Source organism: Puma concolor, chromosome D2 (genome assembly GCF_028749965.1).
Source record: "Puma concolor isolate L17-30 chromosome D2, mPumCon1.1.hap2, whole genome shotgun sequence".
Classification (NCBI taxonomy): Eukaryota; Metazoa; Chordata; class Mammalia; order Carnivora; family Felidae; genus Puma; species Puma concolor.
The window spans coordinates 21,115,574-21,143,087 of record NC_141677.1 but is presented as its reverse complement, the minus strand read 5'-3'; the positions used below and the strand labels follow the sequence as shown (position 1 = coordinate 21,143,087).

Genomic DNA, 27,514 nt, shown 5'->3' with positions numbered 1-27,514 from the left:
TGTTTTAAACTTGTTTCAACAGAATTAAGAATCTCTAATAGATTTTAGAAGGAAAAATAAACAAGAAACACTATTCTTTCCTTTCTAGAATAAAGTTTCACATACAACACAAGGCTCCAGAAAGCCATGGCTTCATTTCCTCAGAGAATGTAATGGACAGGACCACCCCTGTGTGGGCATATTTATAGTCAGGCATCAGTTCCAAATGCTGAAGAACACAGGTATGATTATTCATGGAAACCAGATGGATACACGGCTTCCTTTAGTTATAAGCAATTTTTGTGCCATTTATCTATAAAACTCCATCAAGTGCTGACTTATAAAATATTTTGATGCTAATGTGATCATGAGGAAAAATAGGAAAAGAATGAAATTCTAATGCTTATTACTGTCAAGTAAATATTTCAGAATCCCCACAGACCACACTTAACAACTATATTGTTAGTAACGGAAATATTTTTCCTAACTTGGCGCAAATCACCATGAGTTTCAGGAGAGTACAAGTGGACAGAAATAGGCCTATGGCTGGGTTCTTTCCCCTGTGATCAATAATCAATGCTCCCCTAACCAGGCAGAAATCACAGTATAGCTGCCAATGGCCTGGGATCCTTAAACCACCTGGATCATACCCAGGTGAGGGAGCCAGGGCTCCTGCCCTGCTTACCCACTGACATTCTTCTCCCTGACCTGCCAGAATCATGAGTTCTCAGACCTTTTCTCTCTTCTTGCTTCTCCCTTTGGTATACATTTTTCCTTTCGTCAACAACAATCTAATGTGCCTGGAAACTGCTTCAAGTGCCTATGTTACACTTGGGATCATTTTAATACATTTGCAGATGGTTTGGAGCATTATTTTTTCTCAGAATGAGCCATGAACTCTAAATCATTTTTGCCATATTTCTGCACTGACATATAAAATACACTTGGGATGACTGCAGTCATTTTTTCACTAAACAATGTCGTTAATTACAATGGAAAGGATACCGACTCCATTTGTTACAGCATAATGATTATCCCAATCATCCAGGAGACATATCTTAGTGTGGGTTTCCCCGCAAAAGACGCTGAGACAAGGACTTGAGTTAGCGTGTATTACTTGAGATAGTTTACTTGGGAGGTGATCCCAGGGAGCACCAGTTAGGAAGAAAGGAAAATATGACTGAAGAGACAGGAAAGCCAGTGAAGGGAGTGGTATGGAGCAGTCACTACTGGGACTCAATCCCCCTGGGGGATTCTGAGGAGACATGAGTAATGTACTTCACAACTGTCCCACAGACAAAAGTGGGAAGTGGACATTCGTTTTCTGACTCCAGTCCTTCACTGGCTGAAGGCTGTCCCTGGGAGAGTTCACTTGCCAGCAGCAGCACCTGCACTTCTAGGCTGCTCTGAACTAGAAGAGGAAGCTCCCACAGTGGTGCACGAAGTGCTCTGGTGGAGAGGCTTAGGCACCCAGCACTTAGAGTGGGAAGCTGTCAATGTGAATGGGAAATGCCCACCCCCAGCAAACTCAGGAATGGGCAAAAAGCATATCAACAGCGTCTGCTACAGCAGCCAACTCCTTGTTTTTGTCCAGCCACCATATCCTGCTGTGCACTTTTTAATAAATCTCCTTGATTGCACCATCACCAAATATGATCTAAATACAATCTACTACTTGGGGCGCCTGGGTGGCGCAGTCGGTTAAGCGTCCGACTTCAGCCAGGTCACGATCTCGCGCTCCGTGAGTTCGAGCCCCGCGTCGGGCTCTGGGCTGATGGCTCAGAGCCTGGAGCCTGTTTCCGATTCTGTGTCTCCCTCTCTCTCTGCCCCTCCCCCGTTCATGCTCTGTCTCTCTCTGTCCCAAAAATAAATAAATGTTGAAAAAAGAAAATTAAAAAAATAAATAAATAAATAAATACAATCTACTATACTCATCTTCCAGTCTTTACCCCATTCCCATGACAGCTATCAATTACCTTCTGTGACCACCCCTACCCCAGGCTCCCCACTGTCTACACAATGGATGAGGTTCTCATGAGGTCATGGCCCTCACTGACCTGCCCCCACCAGTCCAACCTTACCGGTCACCAACTCTTCCAACTTTCTCCCTTTCACCAAACAGCCTGTTCCCTTCCTCCATCAAACAATGATCCCTCTAAGCTTTGAGCCTTTCCTATACAGAATGCCCCACCCCTACCCATCCTTTTGAGACCCATACTAGGAACTATCAACTCCTAAAGAGTTTCTTTGGCTGTGGCTTGCACTCTCTTCCTCCTGTGAACTACTCTAGTCCTGATGTCAAACAACAGTATTTAAAAAAAAAATGTTTAAAGTGAGTAGGGCAGGAAGCCCTGGCCAAACTCTAAGTATCCAACAGGCAGAAACTGAGATCAATGCTTCTTTCACTAGAGTGCCCACTAGCCAAATACCACCAGGAACACATTTGTAGTAAATAAAACAAGCTTTCTTTAGCTTGCTGCAGCAAGAGGAAGAGTTCACCAAAGGAACTGGGGCATCTTAAGAGGAAACTGCAAGAAGCTTATTGCAGAATTTAGATTCGTTCTGGGTGATTCCACAGATAGCCTAGGAAAGTAGAGGCCAGGTTTGGAATGGAAGCTATCAGGAAGTAGGGGCAATTCATTATCTTGGCAAATTTAATCTAGAAGACAGAGGATTGAAGTTGAGGTGGAGTCATCATTGGTAAAGCAGCAGCAATCACTTACAAGAGAAGGATGTTTAATTACTTCTTTGGGTTCAGTGTCCTTGTCTCCACCTTGCTTCATGTATACTCAAGGAAGTAGCCTTGTGTGATTATTTATACTCTGTGAGAGGCATTTATGTTCAATTGGGAACACTGTGGCCTAGCTGCCAGAGTCATTTTTCACTTTCTCACAGGTTATTCAAAAGATACCAGAATGACTTAAATCATTGTTGAATTAATTTCAAATTTATTCTAAACTTAAATGATAATGCTAGCTTTAACTTATAATGTTTAACTCCACCTTCCTGGCAGGCACCATGCACACGGAAGGGAATAAGATATCTTGGCCTTGGACATGGGTCTATGAGCTCACAGTCCAGAAGGAAAGACAAATATCTAGGCTGACACAACACAAGCACAAAAAGTGCCAAAATCTAAATATGTAGAAGGTATTGAGTTAGTGCAGGGAACAGAGTATTAAACTCCATCTGGAGGGTGAGTGAAGCTTTCCAGGAAGACATGTCATCTGAGAAGGATGTAGAAAAGTGACTAGGAGTTGATCACCTGGAAAAAGATGGGTGGAGGATGCCCTTCTGCAGCAGACACACCATATATAAAGGTGTGAGATGGCATAATGGATTGGGAAACAGAATGTAAAGTCAGTGTTGCTGAAACAAACTTTACTCAAAACTAAAAAATATTTTGCAACAGAATTTAATGAATTTTCAAGCCTCGACTATGTAGATATTACATTTTGTAGGTGTGGAAAGAGAGACTGTTATATAACTTATAATGTAAAAACTCAATTAGTCACTGACCTAAGGAGAAAACAGAAGAGGGTTAGAGTAGTATATATGCATTTGATGGTGAAAACAAAGGAAACAGGGACATACTGCTTGATTTCAAATATTTATGTTTGGACTGAAAGTCCTCTTTCCTTTCTTCTCCCTCACTTTCCTAAATTCACATATACCTCCAAGGTAAATGAAATAAATCAGGCCTTCGGTGCTGGGTCAGATTTGAGAAAGAGCTTGGATCAGACTAAGAAAGGAAAAGGGTACTTCTGGAATACACAAAAGTGTTTTTTATTTTCTTAAGTAAGCTGAGTGTTGAAGAAGAAGTAAATTATTCCAAAACCTAAATACTCTTATTTACGGATACACTATAGAAATGTGTAGAAACAGAACACAACCTTCCCTTGGCTATGAGAGATTAGAAAAATTTTCAGAAACTTCTACTAATATACAAAACCAAAGCCCAATACACAGAAATAAAGTCAAACAATCTATAACATTATATAAGAATCACTGAATTAAGTATTTCTCATCTGCCACATAAACATACACAGATACATATATGTGTATATGTGCATATTAAATTTCCATACTGCTAATACTGAAGATATAATCTTTCAATAGTTTACTTTGTGGGTGCCTGGGTGGCTCAGTTGGTTAGGCATCTGACTTTGGCTCAGGTCATGATCTCACGGTTCCTGGGTTCGGGCCTGCACTGCGCAAAGCCTGCTTGGGATGCTCGCTCGCTCTCTCTCTCTCTCTCTCTCTCCCCCTCTCTCTCTCTGCCCCTCCACCACTTGAGCACGCACTTGTGCTCTCTCTCTCTCTCTCTCTCAAAATAAATAAACTTTAAATAGTTTACTTTGTAAATCCAATGTCCTAAAGTTAATGCATACTTTTCTACAATCCTTCAAAAATTAATACATTGTTACTATTTAAGGTCAATTCATTTCTTTCTAGTTTGAAATAGAAATGATCCACAAATTACTCATAAATAAATATTAATGGTAAGAAATGAGGTGTCTATACTAAAATTAGAGAGAAGCATTAACAATCTTAAACTTCTGAATACAAAAAAATTAAAGAAAAAAATTCATTTGAAAAAATTATTTCATTAGCAAAAAAGATGAAAAACTAACTAGAATAGGGAAAGGATATTAATAAACCAAGATTAAGAAAAACGATCCACATAGTAGTACAAATTAAGTGTCCCATGAACACGTGAAAAAATACACAGCTTTTCTATTAATTAAGGAAGCACAGGAGACACCATATTTTACACTATCAAGGCTGGCCGAGGATGGTCACAAATATGGGAGGTAAGAATCTTCCCTTTCCAGAATCCAGACCTTGCCTGTCAGGAGTTCAACAATCATTTGGAGGAAAAGGTGGCAACTGTAAAAAAATATTAAAGTTGTTCATTACCTGTGACTTAAAAATTCTACTTGTAAGAATGTTTGCAACAGAAAACCTTGTACAAGTAGACCAATACATTTGACATTCACTGTAGAAAAAGAAAAAACCCAATGTCCATCAAAACAGATTTGTCAAAATATACTATTGATATACCTTTACCCACACACACCCAATGGTATTTCTTACTTTACCTGTGCTTTATGGAAGATGTTCTATTACTTTTTAAGAGGAAAAATCCAATTGCAGAAATGTATACCTGTATAAAGTGAACCCATTTTCATAAAGTAATAAAATCACTATTTGCATAGACCAAACAGCCCAAAACATACATATGCTGTGTTCTCATTTTATTTTTATTTCAGGCAGGACTTATTTTGCTTTAAGAGTAATTTTTGGCAACAAGATATAAAGAGAATGTAACTCTTCATTCCTGAAATCTCTCTAATATCTTTTGATAAAAATGTCTGTTAGTATAGTTGTATAAAACATGTTTATAAAAAGAGTTATAGTAAACCTCAAACCATGCCATAATGGCATAAAAAGGCCATTTGAAGAAATGAGGATGCCATCATGATTTAAGGTATTTCCTTTAGTCAATGAAAAAATGCCACATGGTTAGGTCATGATGTCTGCAAGTGCACCATCAGGGTGTTCAAATACAGTCACAAGTCTCAGACACCATCACAACATCATAGCTACACATTCCAGAAAAGAGGAATCAAAGACACAGGCAGCAAGAACTAGATCCATCCCCACAGCACTGGAGCCAGAAGGCACAACTGGGGATGCTGTTTAAAACATTCATGGAGAATAAACAAGCAGTTAAAGATGTACAAACTATATAATTAAAAACTGACTGCCAAGTGACTTTCCAAACGTGTACACCTGCCAACCTAACCATGACCATGCTTTATCTTTCACTGGAATTCTGTCAGTTCACCTATGTTACATATGTGCACTGAACCTTTAGGGGTGACTATCCTATCTCTAGTGCTGTAAAAGGAAACCAGTTACACATGCACTGAGCTTCCTGAAATGTTCTAAGAATCCAGTGTTATGCACACAGCAGTCCCCTGATGTCAAGCCTGCTCTTCCAGCTCAGTGTTTCTCAACCTCACACATTGACATTTTGTACCAGATTACTCTTGTGAGAACTGTCTGGTGCATTGTAGATGTTTAGCATAATCCCTGGCTCTGCCTATCAGATGCCAATAACACCACCTCCAAATTGTGACACCAGAAATATCTAGAGATATTTCCAAATGTATCTTGGGGGATAAAATTATGCTAGGTTGATAACCAATACTCCAGAAAAAAAAAAGTATAAATTTGGGTAAAACCATTAATGGATTTAAAAAGAGGAGAAAAGGAAAGAAAGATGATGCAAAACAGCACAAAAAATGATTAAAATAAATCTAGATTGAAAGTTTTAAAAAGATGGACATCCAGTAAGCTTCTAAAATGAGGATAAGGAGTTAGGATTGCTTTCTTCTTGAAGCTAATTAAGAAACATTCTGAGTACGGCTAACATTAACAACTCAGGCAGCAACACATGTTGGTGAGGATGTGGAGAAAAAGGATCTCTTTTGCACTGCTTGTGGGAATACAAACTGGTGCAGCCACTCTAGAAAACAGTATGGAGGTTCCTCAAAAAATTAAAAGTAGACTACCCTATGACCCAGCAATTGCACTATTAGGTATTTATCCAAGGGATACAGGTGTGCTGTTTCAAAGGGGCACATGCACCTCAATGTTTATAGCAGCACTATCAACAATAGCCAAAGTACGGAAAGCGCCCAAATGTCTATTGATTGATGGATGGATGGATGGATGGATGGATGGATGGATGGATGGATAAAGAAGATGTGGTATATATATACAATGGAGTATTACTCGGCAATCAAAAAGAATGCAATCTTGCCACTTGCAACTATGTGGATGGAACTAGAGGGTATTATGCTAAGTGAAATTAGTCAGAGAAAGACAAATATCATATGACTTCACTCATATGAGGAATTTAACATACAAAACAGATGAACATGAGGGAAGGAGAGCAAAAATAAGATAAAAACAGGGAGAGGGACAAAACATAAGAGACTCTTAAATATGGAGAACAAAGAGAAGGTTGCTGGAGGCGTTGTGGGAGGAGGGATGGGCTAAATGGGTAAGGGGCATTAAGGACTCTACCCCTGAAATCATTGTTGCACCATATGCTAACTAACTTGGATGTAAATTAAAAACATAAATAAATAAATAGTAAGTAGTTTAAAAAAATTCTGAATTTTCTTAAATGAATGTGTTGGTGAATATCCCTTCCTTTAGTGACCAAACACTCCTCCTTTAGCAACCTATGTGCATGCTATGGACTGACAGAAAACACCTTGATCTTTAAATCAAAGGTTATATGCTACTTCCATCACTTCAAACTCTATGACCTTCAAGAAGTTATATCATCTCTCCACATCACTCACTAATGTGTATACTGAGGATAATAACAGTTGTTCATGTGGGTTATTATAAGGATTAAGAGATACAGATAACACACCTAGCACAATGCCTATTATAAGGTAGGCAAAGTATTTTCATCCTTCCTCCTCACAGGATTTAACAGAAGAAAGAACTGCAGATGGAATCCTGGGATGGTACTTTCTTCACTAAAGGAAAGGGACTTAAAAACATCTGTTCAGGAAAAAAAGGAAGACAGGGAGAGGACGATATCCCAAAAAGAAAGACAGCGGTCACAGAGGCAGGTGAGAGATGGAAGATCAAGATTTGGCTCCAGTCACCTTTCGAGGAATAAAAGAGTGGGATTCACTCTTTAACCATCTTTCTTTCTTGAGAGAGAGAATCCCAAGCACAGTGCATAGCCCAATATGGGGCTCAAACTGTCAAACCATGAGATCACAACCTGAGTCAAAATCAAGAGTCAGACACTTATTAACCAACTGAGCCACATAGACACCCCTAACCATCTTTCTTTCATTCTTAATTTCATAAAACTTTTCATTGGTTCTTCAGAGATTTTATGGTCCTTTTAAGCTCACACTTAAGGAGTTACCAGGGATCCTGTAACATTATCTTTTCATGTAATATACTTTAAAATGCTGATTAAAGTGTTGTGCCCAGGATCTAGGACTATTTTTTTTTGTAAAATATACTTTAATTTTTAAAGAAATTTCAGGCTCAGAGAAAAACTGAGTGGAAATTACAGAGAGTTTCCATATGCTCCTCCACACACACAGGCACCACCTTCCCCACCACTAATATCATATTGACATCGAAACATATTCTAGGCATTAAGGGGGCACTTGTGTTGAGTATTGGGTGTTGTATGTAAGTGATGAATCACTAAATTCTACTGCTAAAACCAATATGACATTATATGTTAGTTAACTAGAATTTAAATAAAATTTTAAAAAACTATTCACTATTCTAAGGGTTTCAAAAAATACATACATACACATATACATAGACACACACACACACACACACACACACACACACACACACACACACACACATACCATTTTAGATCACAAAGAATAGTTTCACTGCCCTACAAAATCCTCTGTGCTCTGCCCATTCACCCTTCCTTTCCCTCAAGCCCCTAGTGATCACTAATCTTTTCACTATCTCCATAGTTTTGCTTTTTCCAGAATGTCATATAGTTGGAATCATACAGTATGAGCACTGGCTTCTTTCACTTAGTAATATGCATTTAAGGTTTCTCTATGTCTTTTCATGGCTTGATAGTTCATCTTTTTAGTGCTGAGTAATATTTCTTTGTCTGGATGTACCACAGTTCACTTATCCATTCACCTACTGAAGGACATCTTAATTATTTTCAAGTTTGGTGATTATGAATAAAGCTGCTATAAACATCTGTGTGTAATTTTGTGTGAACATAAGTTTTCAACTCATTTAGGGAAATATCAAGGAGTGCAATTGCTACATGGTAAAGAATATGTTTAGTTTTGTTAAGAAACTGCCAACCCTTCTTCCGAAGTGGCTGTACCATTTTATATTTCTACCAGCAAGAAATGAGAGTTTCTGTTGCTCCACATTCTGGCCAGCATGTGGTGTTATTAGTGCTTTGAATTTAGGCCATTCTAATAATGTGCATAGTAGTATCACATTATTTTAATTTGCAATTCCCTAAAAACATATGATGTGGAACATTTTTTCATAACCTTATTTGCTATCTGTACATCTTCTTTGGTGAGGTGTCTGTTCAGGTCTTTTGCTTATTTTTTAATTGGTTGTCCATTTCCTTATTGTTGAGTTTTAGAAGCTCTTTGTATATTTTGGGTAATAGTTCTTTTGTCATATAGGGCCTGTGCAAGTATTTTCTCCCTGTCTCTCGCATGTGTTCTCATTCTCTTGATGCTTTCACTTTTCCTACTTACTTGCTCACCTCTCCATTCCACTCCAAATTTGTTTCCTAATTAATTAGAAATCTTTTAAAAAATTTTTCCAGATATGTTTGCTTATTTCAGGCTTAGAGAACAATTGAAAAGCTAAAACCACCTTCCTCTGTGGCCCTGGTATAGGAGAGAGAGGAGAGACTGGAAGCAGCAGCTAGCCTGTAGCATTTATGAGATGAATGAGTAAGCCAACTCTTGGGGACTGCAGAAGGGAAGAAAGAGGAGCCAGTGAGAGGTCAAGATATGAACCCAAACTTGGGCCTTCAGTTATGATAATGTATCACACTGCATAAATCATTTCACTTGCAGGACTGTGTGTGTGTGTGTGTGTGTGTGTGTGCACGCACACATAAGTGTTTGTGTTGTGTGTCTGTGTGTGTGAGCACATGTCATATTCAGAAAGGATTTCAAAGTTGCATGTTTGGCACTGTCTATAAATAGGGTCATTCATGTACAAAGAGATGTACTGATAAACTGTATATTTAAAATACACATTAATTTTATAAGCCTTTTATTAACTATACTGGGAACTTTAGGAACTAGAAATACCCAAGGTCTCCATCCTCCTCTGAGAAGTCCTAGTTAGAACATATTCTCTCTAACCAGAGTGACTATTAGTACACCGCATACAACTTATCTAGTTCTTTGGTTGAATTCCTACTCTTGGTTCCCAGTTATCATTACCAACTGACAATCAGTTGCATTAACAATATATACAAATATGTTAAATACAAAATCTTTCTCCCCGGCAGAAATACAATGGCTACTGAGCAGGTCAAAGAAACTGCTATTGAAGACTGAAAAGCAAAAAAGCAAGCAAAAATCCTCCAAGGAATTTATAACATGTTCTGAGATTATTTTCCTTTTAAGTTCATCTTAGAAGTTGTTTTAGTTTATTGACAAATCAAAAAGTCTCTTCCTAATGAAACAGCACATGAAGATATGAAATATAAAGATAAAATTCAGAAGCAGGCATTTTTAAAATATGTATACAGTTATGAATGGTTTCATGTTTTTCTTAACTGTTAAATCTAACTCCTGAAAAACAGGAGATGTTATCTACAAGAGTAAGGATAAGCCTAATTTAGCCTACTTTCAAATTACTGTAATTCCCAAGGATTGAGGCATTATGAAACTGATTATTATCAGTACTAATTATAATCAGTTGTACGTGGCAATGGTCACCAAAGGAATACTATATCTAAGGAAACCCTGGAATAAGGAAAGGTATTAAGAAAGGTACACTCTCACCGAGGTGGATTTGGGCTCTGAAAATAGACCTGAGTTCAAGTTTGGGGTCTGCTACCTACTAAACATAAAACCTTGGGCAAGTTATTCTATTTCATGTGCTTTAGTTTGTTTACCTATAAACTGAAAATATCACCATCTAAGTCATAGATTGCTCTGATCATTAAATAAGATTATATATATAGAATATTCAGCACAGTATGTGGCCCCAGCCAGTCTCAACAAACAGTAGTATTCAATATTATTTGTGATATGTCAATTATGTAACCAAACACTAACTAAAACAGCCACAACAGAGGCGCCTGGGTGGCTCAGTCAGTTAAGCATCTGACTTCGGCTCAGGTCATGATCTCGCCATCAATGCATTCGAGCCCGACTTCTGGCTCTGTGCTGACACTGTGGATGGAGCCTGCAGCCTGAAGCCTGCTTTAGATTCTGTGTCTCCCTCTCTCTCTGCCCCTACCCTACTTGCGCTCTGTCTCTCAAAAATAAGTAAATGTTAAAAAAATTTTTTTTATAAATAAAGCAGCCACAACAAAAACAACTCTGGCTGGAAGACAACCAGGAGGCTGCATCTTGTTAAGTTTCATTTACAAGCTTACTAGGAAAGGCAGAGAGTTTCCTTCAGGTGCCCCATGAATGACAAAGATGAGGTCATTTCATCGTTTCCCTGAAGTTTCCTTTTACTACTCAGAACCACTGAAAGGAGCTTTAGACACACTGGTGTCAGCCAAAAATTATGTCACATTCATTCACTTAAAAGATCTATAGGAAAGACATTATTAGCATTTTTCATAATAGTAAATGCCACTCCTGTGTAAAGGCCATGATTTTAAACCTTTCTACTACACAGCACAGCTTAGTGGCTTATAACTCCATCTCTACCAGTGGTTTCACTTTAACCATGACTGAGCTGAATGGAGGTATCAGAAAATCTGCAAATACTTACTGAGTGCTAACTATGTACTGGTTACAGTGCTAAGGATACTCTTTACCCTTTGGGGAACTGATCACTTAGAACAGCATTCTCCAACCTGTCTTTGTCACTCATTTTACACCATGAGCTAGTAATATTTATATGTTTATATATACATGTAAATAGTGACATATATGACATAAAACAATACTCTTACACTCTGTTTTCTTTTCTAATCTAGTTGTATTTTTTTATATGCTGGTTGTGATGACTAAAATAATTTTTGAGACACTAACTCACCACTGGAAACACTGTAGCATGGCACACCATGCCATGCCTCTTCTCTGTTCTCTGCCCCATTTGAGCAGTACAGTGTTAAAAGCCTCAACCAGTTCAATGTGAATGCTCAACAAAAGTGTACATACATTCAACATTTTCCTCTGGAAAAAATAAAATGAACAGTCTTCAATTTTTCTCAACCTAAGATTTCCTATTACATATCACTTGTTCTGATGGAATGCAACCAAAAATAATAAAACCTAATTTTGATGATCCTCTTGTTTATTCCAGGAGGAAGAGAACAGCCAAACTTGGTGCCAAATCGCCTCGAAACCAGGACACATCAAGCAATTCAGCCACACCTCTCATTCCTGATCATTCTGGGGCATCCTGAATAGTCATAAAAGAAACAGTTTCTATCACTTCAACTCTGTAAGATGACAACTTCCCAGAACAAAAGACAATAAAGCTTCACTAATGCTGGCCACATTTATTTGGAATTTGGCATAAAAACTTTAAACAATTTTCACCCACATTTACAACTTTGCCAGTCTAGGAAGAAAGAGACTGATGAGCAAATTACGGACAAAAAGAAGACCATAAGAAAAATGTTTACCTTAATTAAGAGAGAACAAACTCATCTAGCATTGCATGCCACACAATCATAACAGTGTGATAAATTCTCATTATAAATCACTTTTATCTATTAAGGCAGGTCTGGAAGGACTTCTAGTTGGCAAAACAGTCAAAGTTGTTCAAAATGCTATCTACACTTTAATGAAGCTGCATTTACTTTAAAATAGGCTGTGATTCAGAATAGCATATTAAAAATTTTAATGTGTGCCTGAAGTTATCCTGTTAGTAAGGTTTTACAGTATTAAACACCTTAATCCTTAAGTGCTGTCCTCAGAGACATAAACCACTGATTTTTCTATTCAAAGCAGAATATTCTAGTACTCTGAACCTAAGAGTTGGAAAGATTTTTATTTTCTTCCACTCAAAATAAATGTATGCTATATAGAAGAAATACTATATATTGCTTTATTTTTCTTCTTCATGACACCCCCATTAGGACAACCCTAGAATTGCCTACTTCAATGTTAATTATATTGAATCTTAAATTCTTAGTTCTTTCTAGCTGTAATGAGAATCAACCTTCCAATAATTTCAAATGCTTATAAATTTTTAAAAGTTCCATAATCCTTACTTAGTTTTGTATGACAAAACATGCCCTTTCCCAAAATGCCATGCTTACTAAGTGGAAATATTTCTAATACATTTTTTTCACTGTATTCTATATGGTTAAAGAGAATGGAGGAGTAAAAGGGAATGAGAGAAGGACGAATGAGGGGTAGAGAGAGGGACAAATTTTATTCAAAATTATTCTTCACACAGGCACTGAACAATGGTTCATCACTCTAAACTTATTCATGCTAACTACAAAGATGACAGAAACATAAAATTAATGAATCCATAAAAGTGCAGTTTTTGGAAACCAAGATGGACATTATCAAGAAAAAAAGGACTGACTGTTGAAGGACTTTTGCCTGTTTTTCAATAGCAATCATCACCCACTACCTTTCAACATGGTCTTCTCAGTAACTAAGTCATAGTATTTCCAAGTCAGATGGTGAGATTTTGGCTTACAAAGTCAGCTTAACCATAAAAGCCACCAAAGGAACTTGTTAAGTATGTGTTTCCTAATCTCACCATAGACGTACTGAACCAGAATCTCCAGAGAAGAATCTGAATTTCTGAAATGATGGCAAATTCAGGTAGTTGGCTTTTTGCCTTTCTGCCAGGCAGCTCCCTACCAGCAATTCAACCAAAGTAGCCATACAGCCACTCATTTGGCCACTCTACTAAAGGATGGCTTAAAACATAAAGCATAGGACTAAATTCCAATGGGGTAAAGAAAGGGGCAGACTGGTAGCAGTAGCCATGAAAAATGTATCTCTAGGCTTATATGTGCAACCAATAAGATCAAAAGTCTAGAGAGTGAAATACAACACAATCCGTGGCTATATTCTCTCTAGCATCATCTGGGGATTGTCTGTATATTCCAAGTCATCACACCACCATGGGATTTAGAATTTAATAACCATCTAAAACATGGCATGAATCCCTAGATACATTTATATTCTTGGATATCTTGAGTAGTAATACTTTAGAATAAAGAAGGTTTAAAATAAAGACTAACAACTGTTTTCTATACAACATTCAGAGGCAGATACCCACATCAAATGGGAGAATTGCCTTCAAAAGTGCCTCCTGCCATTTTCATTTTATTTTTACTTATTAAAAATCATAATTAAACAAATTTCATCTCTGAATTTAAAAAACTTTAACTTAATATAGGAATACACATATCAGGGATGTTAGCCAAAACTGATTCAGCAGCTGTGTGTTTAAGTAACAAGAGCAACTCAAATTCTGAATAGCAAATTCCTGAGGAAAACTTTTGATTTTTTCTCTCTTCCTTGAGCTCAATCTCTCTCTTTTGGCACATTCTACTCATCATACAGTACTGTGTACATTCATAGCACTTCATAAATAATAGAAAAATAAAATGATGTCTGTAGAGATAGGCCTGGAGGGATCAATTCTTAGGCACAATTCCAATGGTTAACTTTAACCACGGGGAAATTATGCTAAACGCCCTCAAAACGTACTGCCGAAATATTTTTATTTTCAAAGAAAAATTTATAATCAAAATGTGGAATATAGTTGGCTATTCTGAATGGGTTAAGTGTGTCAATGACTGGAAACTAAGCTAAAACATTAACCTCATCTATTTTTCTCCATATTATCTAAAATCTCTAAAATTGTAACCACATTTTGAATAAAAAAATCAATTCCAAGTTTCTCATGATAATTGGGGGAAACCACAGCATGGGTAATGCAAGAGAATAAGCCATCTAAAATTATCTTAAATCATTTTAATATTCATGTTTCCTTGGGGATTTTTAGAGACTGGTCAAATTACATTTTGATTAGGATAGTAATGAAGTTCATCACATTTTTTAAGTAAAAATATCTGACAACAGGGAAAAAGAATCCAATTTATGCTCAAGTTCCAATTTATTCAAGTAGTAGGCTAGGAATTTTTAAATTGCCACAAACAACCAAACAGGTAGGTAATCCACTAATGAGTAATTTCTTCTTCAGCATGATGAGTATAAAACATCTCAACACACTGAAGATTGAGCATATATCCTAAGCACTTGGCAAATGCAAGGTGTATACTAGCTATGTAATTATACTTGGAAATTCACCATGCTTTCTTATGACTGGTGAGAACCCAGGCTTCCCAGCTCTTGCCACCACAATCAGTCCACTGAAGTCCCGCTAACAGTACTCACAACAACAACCGTAGAATAATTTACATTCCATGTGATGAGTAACTAATAAAATGAGATTAAAGGAAGGCATTCTAAACTAAAATAAGAAAAGAAATTGAGAAATCCCGCAATGTTTATTATTATTTAGCAATAAAAGTCATAGGGAGAAGGGGAAGCAAATATGAAACCAAACAGCAACAACAAAAAAAACTAGACCACAACAGATAATGTTCAGCTTGCATAATCATTGTTTTTGAATTGTTTGATGGTATCTCTCATTATCTCCTAATGACTGTATACACAACAAAGTTTGTTGAGACTAAGGTTATACTTTGGAAAACAATTCATAAAAACATATACTGGCAGGTCACTTGAAACTACTATGTAACTTTGGAAGAAAACTCAAGGTGCCTATACTTCCATTCCTGACTATCCATGCATTGGATAGTGTGTTCTAGAATAAAGCAGAAGAAAGGCCACCCAAGGGAAATTCTCAGCCTAAAAGAGAAATGTAGCACATTCATCACTGTTTGACAGGTGAAAAGAAGAAGCGTGCAAGAAAGGAAATCTAAGGTTTGTACCACATTGGAAAGAAAAAAAAAATTAGCTATTAAATCTGTGTGGTACAAAAAAAGATGCCTACTGTATAAACACTGGAAGTTTATGTATTGAAAACACTTTATTACACGTGGAGAGTTACCATTACTTATGGCCACTGAATGAAAGGGCATCACTGAAATCATAATTTCCTATGGTATCTCCTATAAAAACATTTCCATTATAATAAAATACTTAATTTTTTTGGTTGTTGGATAAAAGGCATAACTTTCAATTATGATAAGCCTTCCAAAATATTGCTATTACACAAATATTTTGGGACATATGTGGTAAGAATAAAGGTTGATTTTCTCCCAGCAAACTCCCAGGGTTTTTTTCCCAGTAATTCCAGTCTGCATTATCAAAGCCACCAATTGCACCATCTCTCATGATTTACCTTTCTTGGATTTGGCTCCAATCTTCAGTTTTGATGGCCAAGCAATCTGCGTATTTGTTTCCTCCATGATCTGTAACAAAAATTAAGAGAGAAAAATATTGATTCAATTAAGAGCTTGTATTTACAGTTAAGATTCTTCTAAAAAAATTATTTTCAAGTCTTTAGTCTCATGCTGATAAAGTGATCTCATCTTAAAATAATGCAAAAGAAAAACTTGGTGAAAAGAGATACTCATTTTTATAACCCTTTAATCTATTAAAAATATTCAAGTATATTTTGTTACTCCCAGTGTTCCTCTCCGTGATGCTCCAGAATTTTAGCATGGAGACAACAAAACCAAAAGTACATGAACAAGTAATTGACCCCACTTGACGCCAGAACTCTCAGAGATGCTTGCGCTGAATAAAATTCCCCAAGACCATCGCCAACAGATTGCAACACACCAAACATAATCCTTGTAATACAAAACTACGTGGGCTAGGCCATACTAAATGAAGATTTTTTTTCTGGGAAAAAAAATAACAACTTGCTCTGGTCACATTTGTATTTCATTAAAACTGATGAAAAACCTCTAAATACGACATCATGTCCTAAGGCTGCATTCCCATCATCCTTCGCCTAGTGCAAAATGGCATCTCTGCCCCAGTTCTTTTCCGCTTCCATGTAGCTAACACAGGCCAGGGGGCCTTGGACCCAAATGTGCCAAGGTGCAAGAACAAGTGAGGGAAACAACAACCACAGAGCTAAGGCAGTAGATGGCAATTAAAAAAGAATAACCAAAAAATGTTCATCCTTGTTCCTCTCTTATCACATGAATAAGACTAGATTAAGGTTTACTTTTGTACCATGAATACAAAATTCACCAAAGAAATTGATAGAGCAAACAACTAAACAAGTTAATAGTCAAATAACAGCAACTAGCATACATTAACCGCTTCAAATAGTAGAGTAATATATACTTTTTAATATGGACTTAGTGTTAGTTAACTAAACAAACTAAAGGTGAAGACAACTAAACACAGTGAGATTAATAAAAAATACCTTTATCCCTTCAGCAGTCTATGTCTTATGTAGACATAAGGCTACATGCTTAACATGTTAACGTGCACTGTACTTCACTTAATCCCCCTTTTCACAGCATAAAAGAACTTTCAGCAGATGTTTCAAACAGGCAGCTCACAGATGCACTTTGTCTACCCATCATAAGGTTTTTAAAATGTGAGCCAACATTTTTAACTCTGGGAATTTCACATAGAAATTAAGATTTCTGGTTCTCTGGAAAACTTGACAGATTAGCACCTGGAGCTCACATTCCCACATGGCAACACTTGGCTGGCACTGAGGACCAGATGCCCTCTTCCGTCAGGTCCAGGAAGGTTCTGGGCTGTACCCCACAGCCCCCACTGGGTCTCTCACACTGAGGTCAAGAGCCACTTGCCATTATCATCACATTTGTGTTACTCACTTGCCATTTATCATGGTGTTTATACTGCTATTTTTCTCAGAGAAATATTTCTCTATACCTGTGTATCTCTAAGACTGAAAAACAAAAATGAGGTCACACAGTCCTCACTAAGTCAATGTACTGGCCTGGCCTTGAAAGTAGGTGAACTTGTTACCTCGACCCTCTAAGACCTGGACCTGCTTCTTCTCCTCCCATCTCATGTTGTCCTTGTTAATGTGCTCTAATCCATATTTCAAAATTAAGTAAATAAATATTATCCTCTTCAGTTTCTTCTGCTTCCCAGGAACATGCCAGCAGGCTTTCCCCATAGGGCTTCTGTGCCTACACTCACTCGCCCTTTCCACTCCTGCATGACCCCAACTGGAATTCTCCCCATCTCTCTGTGCTGACTTCTCTCCTATCCCTTACTGTATTCTGAAATTCTCCTATTTTCTGTATTTACTTGTTTATAATCTGTCTCTGCAAAATAAAAGCTCTCTATCCTACACACAACAAGCACAGGATATATTTGGGTAAATGAATCTTCATAGCATGCTTACAAAGCAGACTTCTTTATTCCTCACACAGGTAGGAAGCAGTAGAGTGGAGATAAAAATGCCAGGCTATTTGTAAAGACCATATTTTAATGACCAAACCATACGGAACATAGGGTCTCTTTTTAAAACATGTATATATGCTTTAATATTTGTGCATAACAAGTGGCTTTAACATCCTACAAATATTTATCAAGAGCCTACCTAGGTTCCACAAGTGCCAGGACCCACAGCTATGAATAAGATACAACTCCTGGCATCCACAACTTACAGTCCAGTCAAGGACACAGATAAAAAAGCCAACCGCTTAACAGTAAACCAGCTGCTAGCACAGGATCTGCTCACAAGGGCAGCTCACAGCCACTATCTTGAAAGGGCCAGTTAAGGGAGGTGGTTAATAAAGGTTCCCTAAAATATAATCTATAAAATCACTTAAGTCCTGAAGCCAAGTAAAAGTAAATTTCTGGGTAAGTTCAACAGTCACTGAATGAGGGGAGGAAGCTCCAATTAGGAGGGACTTCTCCTATAGTCCAGCTATATAGTTCCAGCTACTATACGTACATATATCTTCAAAGTGACTAAAAATTGATTCAAAATTTTCCTCTAAGTTGCTTTATGCCAAAGAGATAAAATGGAAAAATGAGACCATACTATATATAATGCTGTTGGTGGGGAGGCATTATAATTTGCATACTTTTCTTTTTCTGAATTAAATAATTTGGCCATTTAATCCAGTAAATTATGTTGGGTGCCACAATTATAATACTATTATAGAGAAGTCTCCTTGTCAACATATGGTGGCAAGACATAACTTTCTAAAATCTTAATCATCTGCAGAAGTTCCTAGAAATCACCCTGCATAAGTATTATCTTTTTATTAAATACCAATAGACGCTCCATGATAGAAAATAATATGCCAGAGATAATACCCTAGTTGTAAATAACAGCCATCAAGTCAAAATGCTACTTTACACACACTCCCTCTAAGCTTCCCACCAGTCTGGAGTCTCCACAACCTACCTGCCTCAACACTCTCTGTGAGGGGAAAAGAGACTATCCCAAGCTTAGTATCCCTAACTCTAAAACCGGAGTTTCATCTTCCACACCACATGCTCTCCAAAGTTCTATGACTGGCAGTCAATGTCAAACCTTACAGAGAAAACAAATTGCTAGTTGTTGGAATCTAGCACCTGTAGCTGACCTTCTCTCTATGTTTAGGGGGAAAAAAACAAACAAACAAAAAAACCGACTCCACTGAATATCATGTGTAGCCAGTCAATGCCACCCACACAGGTCACTCACCAGGCTGCAGTCCCCATACAGAGCTTCAAATGGATGCCTTCTCAGACATCCCTTTATTTGTTCATCACTGTGTGTAATCTGGTCGTTAAGAGAAGGAGTCAAATACCAGCTCTGCCACTTTCTAGCTATCATTTTGGGCAAATTACTTTTATCAGCTTTTTATCCTCTGTATAATTATAATTATAGTACCTACTCATAGAATTGTTGTGAGGTTTTGATAAGAAAACATGTGGAAAACCTCAAACACAGAACATGGCCCACAGTGGTTGTTAGATAATATTAACCCCTGTGTTAATTACACATACATTACTTTTGGTCAGGCACCGTCCTGGAAACTAGGGATATGACAGCAAACAAGATGGTGCTTCCCTCCAGGATCTCATGGTCTAACAAGGGAGAGGACAGGTTAACCCAACATTATGTACTGTGTGTCAAGTTTCAGAATGAGACAGGGCAATATGAGAGCATATAGAGGGAGTCCTAGCCCAGTCATGGGCAGTCAAGGAAAGTTACCCCAAAGAAATGCCTATTAATGCTGTCACCTGAAGGAAGAGAAACAGCTAGCTGGATAAAAGGTAGGAGAAAGCATCCCACATAGAAGAGTGCATGTAGAAAGGTCAAGGGGTGCCTGGGTGGCTCAGTCGGTTAAGCTGACTCAGTCTGACTTTGCCTCAGGTCATGATTTCACATCTCGTGGGTTTGAGCCCCGCATCAGGCTCTGTGCTGACAGCTCAGAGCCTGGAGCCTGCTTCAGATTCTGTGTCTCCCTCTCTCTTTGCCTCTCCCCTGCTCTTACTCCGTCTCTCTCTCAAAAATAAATAAACATAAAAAAAAAAGAAAGGTCTAGAAGGAAAGAGGGTAGGTACTCCAGAGGATTTGAGGGTGGCTGAGGTGCTTCAAGGCTCACTTCATAAATCCAGGACAGCAAATGTGTCTCACGTCTTCTCCTCCCTCCTATGGATGTGCACATGGACATGCTCACAAAGACTTGAAGACATGACATAAATCAAAGACATACAGGACCTGTGCTTGGCTACTGCTCACTACTCTAAGAACCAGGAAAGTAACTGCAAATAGGAAGAGGCAATACTTACTTCACTTTTAGGAAGTCAAAATTCCCCTTAGGAATTTATCAATGAAGCTTTTTAAACTATCACCTCCAATGACTCCAAGTCAGTTCCTACAGCACAGTCACTGCATACTAACAGTTGGTTTTAGCCTCAGCCAGTTATGGAATAGTAGAGTGTGAAAGGGCCTCTAATCAGGGGGAGGAGGAAGACCAGTTCTCTGGTGGGAGTGTTGGGGGAGGATGGTCCAGGAAGGCCAGGACTGAAGCTGGATTACCAGAGCAGGGGCTGAAAGCATGAGCCCCGGTAGAAGAGGACGTAGACTGCAGGGTGCAGAGGCAGAAATCAGGGCACTAAGCAAGTGAAAGGCTCTGTGTACAGCAAGCTACTTTTTAAAAAGATGTCCTAAATGGACATCAAGACAAATAGGAAGGTAAATCAAGGTAAATAAGGGAGCTGGAAAAGGTGAGGTCCAGAAGCTGAGGCCTGAAATCAAAGAAGCAACAAAACCTCTGGGAAGAAAATGACCCTCTTATGTCTCAAAAAAGGAAAAAAAAAAGAAATTCTAAAGTGACTTCCAGCTAGCTTTTTTAAAACAATCTTATTATGGCCTTGTTTCTACCTTCACAAAATCAAAGCCCAAAGAACACACTACTAATTTTGAATCATTTTCTATACACATTAAATCACACTTTAAATATTTTAAAGACTTATATTAATTCTGGATGATGTACATTAATAAAGCAGCTAAAGGAGATCAGTGGAAAAACTGGGATTTCTCCTAGAGGAAAAAAGCGGCGGTGGGGGGGCGGGGGCGGGGAGCAGCTAGAAAGCTTACAGATGAGTTACATATATTTTTTAAGATGTCCCTGGGCTTCCAGACAACCCTGACGTAAGTGCTTACTTTCCATTTCAAAGAGGCCATGTCTGCCTTGATTAAGAGCTCTGGTGTAGATACAAGTGATATAAATGTCACTGAGTAGACTGGGTTGTTGACCAGTGATGTTTAAAGTGTTAAAGTGATGTTTTTTAAAAATCACAGAAATGGGACCACTAAAGCAGTTAATCTTTTTTTTTTTTTTTTTTTTTTTTTTAAGTGAGGAATTCTACTTGTTTTATTTATTTATTTTTTTTTTATTTTTTTTTTTTGTAGGTTTTTTGCAGATGTTCTTTATTGACTTGAGGTAATTCTCTTTTCTTTTTTTTTTTTATTTTATTATTATTTTTTTTTTATTTATATATGAAATTTATTGTCAAATTGGTTTCCATACAACACCCAGTGCTCATCCCAAAAGGTGCCCTCCTCAGTACCCATCACCCACCCTCTCCTCCCTCCCACCCCCCATCAACCCTTAGTTTGTTCTCAGTTCTCAACAGTCTCTTATGCTTTGGCTCTCTCCCACTCTAACCTCTTTTTTTTTTTTTTTTTGTTCCCCTCCCCCATGGGTTTCTCTTAAGTTTCTCATGATCCACATAAGAGTGAAACCATATGGTATCTGTCTTTCTCTGTATGGCTTATTTCACTTAGCATCACACTCTCCAGTTCCATCCACGTTGCTACAAAAGGCCATATTTCATTTTTTCTCATTGCCACGTAGTACTGCATTGTGTATATAAACCACCATTTCTTTATCCATTCATCAGTTGATGGACATTTAGGCTCTTTCCATAATTTGGCTATTGTTGAGAGTGCTGCTATGAACATTGGGGTACAAGTGCCCCTAGGCATCAGTACTCCTGTGTCCCTTGGATAAATTCCTAGCAGTGCTATTGCTGGGTCATAGGGTAGGTCTATTTTTAATTTTCTGAGGAACCTCCACACTGCTTTCCAGAGCGGCTGCACCAATTTGCATTCCCACCAACAGTGCAAGAGGGTTCCCGTTTCTCCACATCCTCTCCAGCATCTATAGTCTCCTGATTTGTTCATTTTGGCCACTCTGACTGGCGTGAGGTGATATCTGAGTGTGGTTTTGATTTGTATTTCCCTGATAAGGAGCGACGCTGAACATCTTTTCATGTGCCTGTTGGCCATCCGGATGTCTTCTTTTTTTTTTTTTTTTTTTTTTTTTTTTGTTTTTGTTTTATTTATTTTTGGGACAGAGAGAGACAGAGCATGAACGGGGGAGGGGCAGAGAGAGAGGGAGACACAGAATCGGAAACAGGCTCCAGGCTCTGAGCCATCAGCCCAGAGCCTGACGCGGGGCTCGAACTCACGGACCGCGAGATCGTGACCTGGCTGAAGCCGGACGCTTAACCGACTGCGCCACCCAGGCGCCCCAGGATGTCTTCTTTAGAGAAGTGTCTATTCATGTTTTCTGCCCATTTCTTCACTGGGTTATTTGCTTTTCGGGTGTGGAGTTTGGTGAGCTCTTTATAGATTTTGGATACTAGCCCTTTGTCCGATATGTCATTTGCAAATATCTTTTCCCATTCCGTTGGTTGCCTTTTAGTTTTGTTGGTTGTTTCCTTTGCTGTGCAGAAGCTTTTTATCTTCATAAGGTCCCAGCAATTCACTTTTGCTTTTAATTCCCTTGCCTTTGGGGATGTGTTGAGTAAGAGATTGCTACGGCTGAGGTCAGAGAGGTCTTTTCCTGCTTTCTCCTCTAAGGTTTTGATGGTTTCCTGTCTCACATTCAGGTCCTTTATCCATTTGGAGTTTATTTTTGTGAATGGTGTGAGAAAGTGGTCTAGTTTCAACCTTCTGCATGTTGCTGTCCAGTTCTCCCAGCACCATTTGTTAAAGAGACTGTCTTTTTTCCATTGGATGTTCTTTCCTGCTTTGTCAAAGATGAGTTGGCCATACGTTTGTGGGTCTAGTTCTGGGGTTTCTATTCTATTCCATTGGTCTATGTGTCTGTTTTTGTGCCAATACCATGCTGTCTTGATGATGACAGCTTTGTAGTAGAGGCTAAAGTCTGGGATTGTGATGCCTCCTGCTTTGGTCTTCTTCTTCAAAATTACTTTGGCTATTCGGGGCCTTTTGTGGTTCCATATGAATTTTAGGATTGCTTGTTCTAGTTTTGAGAAGAATGCTGGTGCAATTTTGATTGGGATTGCATTGAATGTGTAGATAGCTTTGGGTAGTATTGACATTTTGATAATATTTATTCTTCCAATCCATGAGCAGGGAATGTCTTTCCATTTCTTTAAATCTTCTTCAATTACCTTCATAAGCTTTCTATAGTTTTCAGCATACAGATCCTTTACATCTTTGGTTAGATTTATTCCTAGGTATTTTATCTAAAGCAGTTAATCTTAAGGATCTCATAATGGATGAAAACACTGACACCTTTTCAAAAAAACATTATATACTTTCCACAATCCAATTAATTTCTACAAGGAAATCACTTTACAGAAACCCATGTTATGCCCTAATTCTTAAACAAGTCAGGATATTGTCCAAAATGTTCAATTTGCATTCAAGGAATAATTCAATTAAGTGGCTAACAGTGACCAACCCCTCTCCAAAGAAAAATAAGATGTGTGAAATTTGAACTGAAAGGTGGGAAACACACTTAAAATGGCTAATGCTTCCTTGTAGAGCAAGGACGCCATGCATTATCATGGCAGTTAAGCAAATGCTTTGGTGTGCAAACCACAAAATCTCCAAGAAGAAAATGATTATCTTCTGTCTCAGGGAGAAAAATCCTGGAGTGAGTTCCAGCTAGTTTTCTTGGTTTTGTTTTTAAATCATTGCCCTGGTTTCTACCTTCAAAAAAAATCAAAGCTCAAATGTTTACTGAATCATTTTCAGTAAACACTAAATGACACCTTAAATATTTATTCTAACTCATAATTCTGGGTGCTATATGTTTAAGCCATTTCAAATATGTTAATTTCAACTTCAGGACACCTCCATTGTCAAGAGAGTATCTTCTCAATTCTGTCAATTTCAGCTAGGTTTCTTTATTTCATTATAAGCAGCAATTCTATATGTCATGAGGAGAGATGAGATTTTAGAGGAGCTTATCTAAAGATGAAATATTTTGAAAAATAACTATTTTAAGTTTATGTTGTCAAACTTGCTATACTCATTACTAACAGAGGATTAATAATGGAAATGTAATTTAATTCTTATGCTAATTTCAGATCTGATGAACAGAAATATTTACAGTAACAAAAGTATTTAACCCAAGAATATCAATTTTGAAACATATAAAGCAATTAAGATTGTTGACATCAGAAAGAATATATACTTTTTAGTTCATCTTTAGTAGTTACTCTTTCATGGGGCACCTGCTCAGTTTCAGTCAATTAAGCATCTGTTCCTTGATTTCAACTCAGGTCATGACCTCACAGTTCACGAGGTTGAGCCCTGCATTAGGCTCCTCGCTGACGGCACGGAGCCTGCTTGGGATTCTCTGTTTCCCTCTCTCTCTGCCCCTCCTCTGCTCATGTGTGCATTCTCTCTCTCTCTCAAATAAACTTAAAATATTTTTTTAAATAAAAACCAAATAAAATTTACTTTTTCATGATGAAAAATGTGATGAAGATAGTATCCTGTGGATATGTAACAGCTCTGTTAACATCTTTTTAATTCATATTTGTATTTTGTAAATAGGGCATAACGTACCCTGATCAAAGGGTAATAGTACTGCTTTTTTTATATTAAAAAGGTACCTAATAAACAAGGAATCATATATTCCTGTTTTGGTTTTAGTTTCTATGGGGAGTATGAGAAGGAAAGTTGGCAAGGGAGCATAATGTTTACATGGCCTGGAATTTTAAATTTTTTTAATTGGAAGAAAGTTCTATCAGTTATTGAAAAAAATTTCATCAGATTTATTTACAAGGGATAATTTAAGTAATTTCACTTAGCCAAAATATTTTGCCAAAATTAGAATAAAATAAATAAGTTAAAATCCAATCAAAATCTACATGGAGTTTCATCCATGATAAAAAAATAATTATTTATATTCTTCAATGCTCAAGTCAGAATAAATTTTTTTTCCATCTCCAACAAATTCCATATTAATACACCATGTGGAAAGAGAACATATCTACCAATATTCACTATACTACAGATTCTGCAAGTTTGCAGCAATTACAGGATAATATCTTACAGATGATGGAAACCTTTGCCAAACCAACAATTCTACTAACATGCTTATTTCACCAAATTCTTCAACCCAGACATAAAGTTAAAAATCCACAGGTAAGTAAACACAGCATCTCAGATCAACCAACGACAAGTCTATTTACGCTGACTTTACTCGAAATATTTATTCTTGGACCAGGAAAAGAACACTGAACACTCTAACTTGACATTTATACTCTATTGAAAATTCATCATTCAAAATGGCTACCAGCTGGGAGCCATCTGCAGCCTGCTTCCCCAAAAAACTAGCTCATCTGTGATTCTAGTTTCCTTTTATCAATAGAGAAATAGGTCTATCCTCATGGAGAAGGCTGTTTCAAGTTACTTCAGGTACTAGTGGGTTGTGAGTCAATTTGCTGCATTTCACAATGAAAGGAGCTACGTGAGAAAAGAGCCAACTAGAAAGCCCTGAAAAGTGGAGATGGGAAAGTAGTGAACTTCTCACACGAGGGGGTGTCTAAAAGCTGGGGATGTTTATTTTGCTGAGACATTAGCAGGCTCTGTTGTATTTCATTTTAAATCCATGAAATGCATCTCACCGATTCAGTTATTTGTCATCTTGAGAACAATTCCTCACATTTGTATAATATTCTTATACATTTCCCATGTATTCCTCACAATAATCTTAGAAATCATATAAGTGTAACCTATTTTGCAGATAGGCATGTGGCAAAGTCCAGTGAGAATCTAAATCACATGACTCCCTGGCAAGGGAAATTTCTGCCCCACTTGGCTTACAAAGTAAGTGAAAAATACCACATATTTATGGAGGCGGGGGGGGGGACATCTGAAAGCCCAACCTCCCAGAATTCCACCATGAAGTGCTCACTAGCAGCAGAGTGGCTGCCCCTCAACACTCTGATTAACTAATGACAGAATAATCCAGAGATAGCCCCAGAATGGTTCAATCCAGGAAAGGATCACCACCTCCATGAACATATGCAGCATATCGGATGCATTTTGGCTGTCACGATGACACAACAGAGGGCCACACTGGCACTCACTGGCCAGGGCTACAGAAGCTGAACTTCCAACAAAGAGCAGGACAAACCCACTCAAGATGTCCATACACACATCCTGGCTTGGCACAGTTCCAAGAGGCATAAAGTTGCCATAGCTTAGGTAAATGGTGCCAATCCCCCAACAAGACAAGATTACATTCCAGTTAACAAAGTACATTAATTGTGAGTAGTTGCATCAAATACACATTCTGCTGCCTTCTCTTTCAGGATACAAATCACTACATCTTTATCACTGACCAGTCATGCCACTTCTTTCAAAGTCTGTGGGGGATTACTCACTGCACATCTGTAATCAGTTCATGCACAGATGGCAGACCAAGGAGTTGTACTGACTCCTTGTCTCCCAAGGTAAGAAACAATGACATTTTACAAAAAATGGATAATCAAAAGTGGAAACTGGCCAACCACGATGAAAGTACAGCAAACAAACAGTGATATTGGAAGTGAAATCTGAGTCAAATGTCAGGGGTACAGAATCTGGGATGCTGGGAATGAAGACACCATCGCTATTAGAGAGGCTGTGATACGCAGCCAGAGGAAACTCAGTGCATACAAGCCTAGTGACATAAATAATGAAAGTGGTTGTGACAAAGAGGAGCTGATGCTGGCAAAATACTACACATTAAAGAAACTCTAGGAGATATTTCACAACTTTCAAAGTACAAAGGATGACATGTTGGAGTCGGATCTAGACTTACGGTTACCAAGGCACAGAAAAGATGCTCCCTCAGTATCATACGCTATACAATAAAAAAAGCACTGTTTCAATTATTCTTTTTCCTTAATTATTTTAATGTGTATTTATTTTTGAGAGAGAGAGAGAGAGAGAGAGACAGAGTGTGAGCAGCAGAGGGGCAGAAAGGGAAGAAGGCACAGAACCGGAAGCAGGCTCCAGACTCCCAGCTGTCAGCACAGAGTCTGACACAGGGCTCGAA

At 37.9% G+C, this 27,514-nt stretch overlaps 1 protein-coding gene across 4 annotated transcripts in view; it reads right to left on the bottom strand.

Moving 5' to 3' along the window:
* The window catches only part of BICC1 (BicC family RNA binding protein 1), a 288,148-nt gene that overhangs the window by 99,846 nt on the left and 160,788 nt on the right, over positions 1 to 27,514 (bottom strand). For all 4 annotated transcript variants that reach the window (XM_086679750.1, XM_025917991.2, XM_086679748.1 and 1 more), the window contains exon 3: positions 16,093 to 16,162. In XM_086679750.1, the coding sequence (XP_086535876.1) occupies positions 16,093 to 16,159 (67 nt within the window). In that variant the 5' untranslated portion in view covers positions 16,160 to 16,162. The remainder of the gene's footprint in view (positions 1 to 16,092; positions 16,163 to 27,514) is intronic.